The sequence below is a fragment of the Cricetulus griseus genome, chromosome 3 (assembly GCF_003668045.3).
Source record: "Cricetulus griseus strain 17A/GY chromosome 3, alternate assembly CriGri-PICRH-1.0, whole genome shotgun sequence".
NCBI lineage: Eukaryota > Metazoa > Chordata > Mammalia > Rodentia > Cricetidae > Cricetulus > Cricetulus griseus.
The window spans coordinates 77,331,493-77,339,506 of record NC_048596.1 but is presented as its reverse complement, the minus strand read 5'-3'; the positions used below and the strand labels follow the sequence as shown (position 1 = coordinate 77,339,506).

Genomic DNA, 8,014 nt, shown 5'->3' with positions numbered 1-8,014 from the left:
TTTTGGAACTTCATTGTTACTATTGTCATTCTCTCCTGGAGTATCAGCAATTACTTGTAAATAATAAGTAAAACCAAATATATGAACACATATATTAATTTATTACTTTCCTTTTTAAAAGACCGAATCAGAATCTAGTTCAGTTGGTAGACTATTTGCTTAGAATGCTGGGTTTGAGCCTCAACATTTTACAAATTGCATGTGGTGATACATACCTAAAATCTCAGTACTGGAGAAGCAGAGGCAGGGGGATGTTGCTGGAGTTTCTTGTCCCCCCAGGTCCCACCATCGCCCTCAGCCCCAAATAAGCACACCGATGCCATATTAATTATAAAATTGTTGGTTGATGGCTAGGGCTTCTTAATGGCTAGCTCTGTCTTAATTTTTAAGCCATTTCTATTAATTCTATTATTCCATGTGGTCTTGGATTACCGGAGAATGCAGGAACCTGCTACTCCTTTTACAGCTACCTGGCATCTTCTCCAGTTCTCTCCCTGCCTACCTTTCCCAGAATTCTCTTCGTCTCCTGGTCCTGCCTATTTGCCTCTATTGGCCAAACAGTGTTTTATTCATCAACCAGTAAGAGAAACATATATACAGAAGAACATCCCCATCAAGGGGATTAGAAATTCAAGGTCATTTTTGGCCACACAGTGAGTTAAAAGCCAAGCTGGGTTATAGGAGAAACCATCTACATTTTTAAAATTTGAAATGGAGTCTTGCTATATTATCCAAGCTGACTTCCAATACAAGGTTCAAGGGGTCTTTATTACTTAAGCTTCCCAAGAAGCTGGGACTACAGTCATGGACTATGACTCTGTGTGTGTGTGTGGTGTGTGTGTGTGTTTCTGATTTTAGACCCAAAACTTTGGAAAAGATGGGCAAAGGGTTTTCACTGCCCTGTCTCCACAGAATATTTTTTTGGGGGGGTGGAGATTTTGATACCAGGTTTCTCTGTGTAGCATTGGCTGTCCTGATACTCACTCTGTAGACCAGGCCTGCCTCCCGAGTGCTGGGACTAAAGGCATGGGCCACCACCTGCCCGACTTTCCACAGAAATTTTATGGGCGTGATTCAAATTTCATAAAACTAGAGCTTATCCTTTACTCGATCCCAGACAACAGACAAAATAAAATATACACCCTTCAATTTTATTTAGAAAGTGTTTTATAGTGATTCATCATGAAATCTTGTAATGCACATTTGAATATGCACAATTATGAAACACATATACTCATTTGAGAAACTGTACTACCTGTTTAGTTTCACGGGCTTCTCTCCTCCCACCTTCCTTATTTTATGTCATTTGAACTTTGATTCCTATTTACTCCTGTCTTATTCCCGTATACTATTTTTATTACATACCTGTTGTCTAAAATTAGTTTTCCCTGGTTTGAACTTTATAAACATTTAAAAATATCTCTCTCGGAACATCCGTTGTTTCTGAAAGAGAAGACAAGGAAATTTTGTAACCCTCCAGGCCTAGTTTACTGATACAGTTACATTCCTTTGCCGAGAACGCTAAGCAGGCAAACACTCTGAGCTAGATCCCTAGCCACTTCCTAACATGGGACCTGACAGTGTTGACATCCTCTAAAATTTGTTACATTGTTGAATGACACTGAGGTGCGACAGAAAGCAATACTTTAAACTTGTTTCTTCTGGAGAGATTTTCTGCTCTTTGTCCCAGTGCTAAGGGTCCTGCTCGCATTTCTGCCCTGAGTTGACAGTGTAATAGTTCCTGACCATCAAAAAATCAAAAGGAGGGCTGGAGAGATGGCTCAGACGTTAAAAGCACTGACTGCTCTTCCAGAGGTCCTGAGTTCAACTCCCAGCAACCACTTGGTGGCTCACAACCATCCGTTATGAGATCTGGTGCCCTCTTCTGGTGTGCAGATATACATGGAAGCAGAATGTTGTATACATAATAAATAAATAAATAAATAAATAAATAAATAAATAAAATCTTTTAAAAAAAAAACCCAAAAGGAAAACCCAGAGAACCTAACACTACATTTCCCAGAAGGCATTGCGGCTCTACCCGACTCTCTGGGCTCTCTTCCGGGTTGTGTAGGCGGAGCTTTAAGAGCCTTCCAATGAGCAGCTCTGTGGTCTTATTGGCGAGAAGCTCGCTCTGCGAAACGTCATGATCCAGGCGCCAATCAGGCTGGGCGGCTCGCGGGGGGGGGGTGGCGTCACTGGGCTGCGCCCGCCTAGTACGCCCTATCCCTGCCTCTCTGCTCTGAGTGTTTCTTGCGTCGTCTCCCTCTGCTCGTCTCCCCCCGTTTCCATGTCCCTGGTGGGTGCCGCACCCCAGAACATCCCACGAACATGGCCACCGGCTCGAGGGAGTCCTGCGCTTCGAACTCTGACTTGGATGACGAGGGAGTGCGCGGCACCTGCGAAGATGCTTCTCTTTGCAAGAGGTGCCTGGGGGCGCGGGGTTCGGGATGGGCTCCTGGGTCCCCGGCCTAGGTAGCAAGCGGGTCACTGTCCTAGGCACACGCTTGGACCCTGGGATGGAGCTGCCGCACCCACCTGGAGTGGCCCTCGCTTCACACCTGGGAAGTACACGGAGCAGGGAGGGGTTCATTTAAGTCTTAATTACGGTGTGTGTGTGAACCTGGGGTACAACGACTGGGGGTAAGGAGCTGAACAAAGTATACTTAATCTTGGCCTTCAGGTAAGACGGGGTGTGTTGCAACTATTTGCAGCTTTGATGGGTTGGAAATGCAAATTTTCTTTGCTTTGTAGGTCACATCCTGTTAAAATTGGTGATGATTTCCCACTGTGCACTTCAAACTCAGGCCAATGAGGGGTAGATGATGGGTCCTGGGCCTCGCAGTGTTTGTAGAGTCAGTACCACACACAGGCCACAGCATTTGTGGAGTGGTAGGAGATGGTGATGGGGCATTGCCAGTGCAGGTGTGCCTAGAGAAAACACAAAGCTTGTATGTCATTCATTCGTTTTTTTCTTGTAACAAAGTTATCGAGACATTACATTGTGCTAGGCCTTTACTTTGAGCTAATTGGTAGGGTTTTGGTGGTTGTGAAAACTTTAAGGAGCAAAACAGACACGGTGTGGACATACTAGGCTCACAGCCTAGTTGGAAGGAACAGTAGACTCATCTTTTTGTGTTGGGCTCATGGAGATTCAGCAGTGTCTTTAGAGTTTGAAATTTATACAGGGAAGTTTAAACTGGCAAGAAAAGGCTGAGAAAGGGGAGTAGGACAATGTTTAGAAAAAGGGAGAGGGTGGGCTTTAGAACAATTAGGAAAATGCCCTGTAATAGGAGTAGTAGGTGGCGGGCCAGAGAAGTATTATGGTGTGGGGAATGCAAGCTTTTGGGACACGTCTTGCACTTTTTGTAGGGTCCTAGAAACGAATCATAGGGATTTAAATCAGTTCTGGAGCCAGACTCTGCCCAAGCTGTATAAACTTGGGCAAGTTCCTAACTTAAAAAAAAAAAAAAAAGCATGTATGTTTGTGGTGTATGTATACGCATATGTGTGTGTGAGTGAGTATGCCTATAGATACTGGAGGGGGGGATGTTGATTGTCCTGCTCTATCACCCTGCCTAACTGTTCCCTTGAGATGGGATATCTCACTGAACCCAAGACTCACCTTTTCATCTGGACTCTCTAACTGGCTAGGTAGCAAACCTTAGCAATCTCAGCAGTCCGTGTCACGCCCCCCCCCCACCCCCCACCCCAGTGCTCTGGGGATACAGGTGTGTGCAGTCATGCCCCTTTTAATGTGTCCCCACGCCAGGCCCTAACCTTTTTTTTTTTTTTTTTTTTCTTTTTTTCCTTAGTTTTCTTGTCTCTGAAGTATGGATGGTGGGGCTGGGGAGATAGCTTAATTGGTGAAGTTCCTACCATGCAAGCATGAGGACCTGAGTCCATATCTCCACCATCCATTTAAAAAAAAAAAAAAAAAAAACAAAAAAACCAAAAAGCAAAAACAGGCATGGTATGCCTGTAACTCCAGCCAGAGGAGGTGTTGACAAGGGAATCCCTGGAGCTTACCGACTAGCCAAATTGGAAAGTTCCAGGTTCATTGAGAAACCCTGTCTCAAAAAGTAAAGTAGAAAGTGATAGAGGAAGACACCTAACATCAACCTCATATAAAAGAAAGTGGGGATGACAATGCTGGTTTAAGTGCTTTTGAAGATTCAGTGATATTTACTATCATTAGAGCATTTAGAGCAGTTGATCATATAGTGGGTATTGCTAGTGGTTGTATTATGAATTCAAAATTTTTTTGCACAGGGTTCTTGTTTGAGATTCTGTATTTTTTTGTTTTTAAACATTCATATCTATGTGTGTGTCTGTGTGAGTTCACATCATGTTGGCATGGGTTGTGGCAGGGGTTGCCTGCAGAGGCCAGAATAGAGTTTCATGTCCCCTAGAGCTGGAGTTATAGGCAGTTGTAAACCACCCAATGTGGGTGCTGGGAGTTGAACTTGGGGTTCAATATTTGATCTTAATCACTGAACCATTTCTTCATCCCCCATAAATGAATCCTTAAAGTATATTTGAGGATTCAGTGTCTTTGGTTTCTGTGATGCAGTGATCAGCATCCTTGAAATTGTTTTAAATTATATTTGTTCAGTTTGCATATGTGTATGTTAGCAGATGGTGTAGGGCAGTGTTTCTCAACCTCTCCAATGCTCTGACCCTTTAATACAGTTCCTCATGTTGTGGGGGTCCCCAACCATAAAATTATTTTCACTACTACTTCATAACTATAAATTTGTTACTGTTATGAATTATTATTTAAATATCAGTGTTTTGTCTTAGGCAACCCCTGTTAAAGGGTTTTTTGAACCCCTCAAGGGGTTGCAATTCACAGGTTGAGAACTGTTGGTGTAGGGTGAGTCAATTCTTTCCTTTTACCCTGTGGATCCTGGGGATTGAACTCGGGTCATCAGATTGGTCACAGACTCCTTTTCTTGCTGCAACATCTTGCCTATGAGGTCAACGTCTTCATTGTGTCACATAAAACTTTTCAGACTTGCCAAAAGTTGTGATATCACTTGGTGTTTGCTCTTGGGACATATGAACCAAGAATTATATTTTTGGCTAACTCTTTCTCCCTTTCCCCCTTTTTTTTTTTTAAATGGGGATAATAAAGTTGACATATTTTTTGGTGTGGGGATTAAGTGAGGTAATTGATGCAAATGTGCCAGTTGATAATTTGGTACAAAGTGAAGTTGTCAAAAACTTACTAGTAATAGTTTGGATTTTTTTGTTTGTTTGTTTTTCAAGATAGGGTTTCTCTGTGGCTTTGGAGGATGTCTTGGAACTAGCTCTTGTAGACCAGGCTGGCCTTGAACTCACAGAGATCTGCCTACCTCTGCCTCCCGAGTGCTGGGACTAAAGGCGTGTGCCACCAACACCTGCCTTGGAATTCTTTTTTTTTTTTCAGATTTTTTTTTTATTTGAATTAGAAACAAGATTGTTTTACATGACAATCCCAGTTCCCTTCTCCCTCCCGCCCTCCCCTACCCCGCCAACTAAAACCCTACCTATCACATATCCTTTCTTCTATTCTTCCCCTGACTCAACCTTTCTGCTCCCCCATGCCCTCTGCATCCTTCCTCTTCATTCCTTCTGAATCTCGTAGCTCCCTACCCCCTCTTCCCGTGCTCTCAATTTGTTCTGGGGATCTTGACCCTTTCCCTTTCTTCAGGGTACCAAGTATGTCTCTCTAAGGGTCCTCTATGTTTACTAGCTTCTCTGGCATTGTGGATTGTAGGCTGGTAATCCTTTACTCTATGTCTAAAAACCACATATGAGTGAGTACTTACCATGTTTGTCATTTTGTGATTGGGTTACCTTGCTCAGAATAGTTTCTTTTCTAGTTGCATCCATTTTCCTGCAAATTTCAAGATTGTATTGTTTTTTTTTTGTTTTGTTTTTTTGTTTTTTTGTTTTTCCGTTGAGTAGTATTCCATTGTGTAAATGTACCACATTTTCTCTATCCATTCTTCGGTTGAGGGGCATCTAGGCTGCTTCCAGTTTCTGGCTATTACAAATAGTGCTGCTATGAACATCATTGAACAGATGTCCTTGTTGTATAAATGTGCTTCTTTTGGGTGTATGCCTAAGAGTGGAATTGCTGGATCTTGTGGTAGACTGATTCCTATTTTCTTGGGAGTCGCCATACTGATTTCCAAAGTGGCTGTACAAGTTGGCACTCCCACCAGCAGTGGAGAAGTGTCCCCCTTTCTCCACATCCTCTCCAGCATAAACTCTAATTTGTGTTTTTGATTTTAGCCATTTTAACAGGAGTAAGATGGTATCTCAGAGTTGTTTTGATTTTCATTTCCCTGATGGCTAAGGATGTTGAACACTTTCTGATGTGTCTTTCAGCCATTTTAGATTCCTCTATTGAGAATTGTCTATTTAGTTCTGTACCCCACTTTTTAATTGGTGTTTTGGAGTTTTGGAGACTAGCTTGTTGAGTTCTTTGTATATTTTGGAGATCAGCCCTCTGTCAGATATGGGGTTGGTGAATATCTTTTCCCATTCTGTGGGCTGCCGTTTTGTCTTGCTGACTGTCTCCTTTGCCTTACAGAAGCTTCTCAGTTTCAGGAGGTCCCATTTATCAATTGTTGATCTCAGTGTCTGCGCTACTGGTGTAATGTTCAGGAAGCAGTCTCCTGTACCAATTAATTCAAGGGTATTTCCCACTTTGTCTTCTAATAGGGTTAGTGTGGCTGAGTTTATATTGAGGTCTTTGATCCATTTTGACTTAAGTTTTGTGCAGGGCGATAGGCTTGGATCTTTCTATAGTCTTCTTCGTGTCTGCATCCAGTTATGCCAGCACCATTTGTTGAAGATGTTCTCTTTATTCCATCGTATAAATTTGGAATGTTTGTCAAAAATCAGGTGTTCATAGGTGTGTGGGATAATATCAGGGTTTTCAACTCTATTCCATTGGTCTACCTGTCTATTTTTGTGCCAATACCAAGCTGTTTTCAGGACTATAGCTCTGTAATAGAGCTTGAAGTCAGGGATGGTGATGCCTCCAGAAGTTCCTTTATTGTACAGGGTTGTTTTGACTATCCTGGATCTTTTGTTTTTCCATATAAAGTTGAGAATTGTTCTCTCAAGGTCTGTGTTGGGATTTTGATGGGGATTGCATTGAATCTGTAGATTGCTTTTGGCAATATTGCCATTTTTACTATGTTGATCCTACCTATCCAAGAGCATGGAAGATCTTTCCATTTTCTGGTATCTTTAATTTCTTTCTTTAGAGACTCAAAATTCTTACGGTACAGGTCTTTCACTTTTTTGGTTAGTGTTACCCCAAGGTATTTTATGTTTTTTGTGGCAATTGTAAAGGGTGATGTTTCTCTGATTTCTTTCTCCACCAATGTGTTATTGGTATATAGTAGGGCTACAGATTTTTTTGAGTTAACATTGTATCCTGCCACTTTTCTGAAGGTGTTTATCAGCTGTAGGAGTTCCCTGGTAGAGTTTTTCGGGTCACTAATGTAGACTATCATATCATCTGCAAATAGAGTTTGACTTCTTCCTTATGATTTGTATTCCCTTGATCTCCCTTTGTTGTCTTATTGCTCTAGCTAGAACTTCAAGGACAATATTGAAGAGGTATGGAGAGAGTGGACAGCCTTGTCTTGTCCTTGACTTTAGAGGAATTGCATTGTGCTTCTCTCCATTTAATTTGATGTTGGCTGTCGGCTTGCTATATATTGCTTTTATTATGTTTAGGTATGTTCCTGTTATCCCTAATTTCTCCAAGACCTTTATTGTGAAGGGGTGTTGGATTTTGTCAAAGGCTTTTTCAGCATCTAGTGAGATGATCATGTGTTTTGTGTTTTTTTTTTTCCTCAGTCTGTTTATATGGTGGATTACATTGATGGATTTTTGTATGTTGAACCATCCTTGCATCCCTGGGATGAAGCCTACTTAATCGTGATGGATGATTTCTCTGATGTGTTCTTGATTTCGATTTGCCAGTATTTTATTGAGAATTTTTGCA

At 41.9% G+C, this 8,014-nt stretch overlaps 1 protein-coding gene across 2 annotated transcripts in view; it reads left to right on the top strand.

Annotated features, from left to right (window-relative positions):
- Positions 1–2,200: 2,200 nt before the first annotated feature.
- The window catches only part of Lcmt1 (leucine carboxyl methyltransferase 1), a 48,790-nt gene continuing 42,976 nt past the window's right edge, over positions 2,201–8,014 (top strand). The window contains exon 1 of one of the 2 annotated variants that reach the window (XM_027410308.2): positions 2,201–2,426. In XM_027410308.2, the coding sequence (XP_027266109.1) occupies positions 2,332–2,426 (95 nt within the window). In that variant the 5' untranslated portion in view covers positions 2,201–2,331. The remainder of the gene's footprint in view (positions 2,427–8,014) is intronic. The other variant, XM_027410307.2, reaches the window with a different exon arrangement.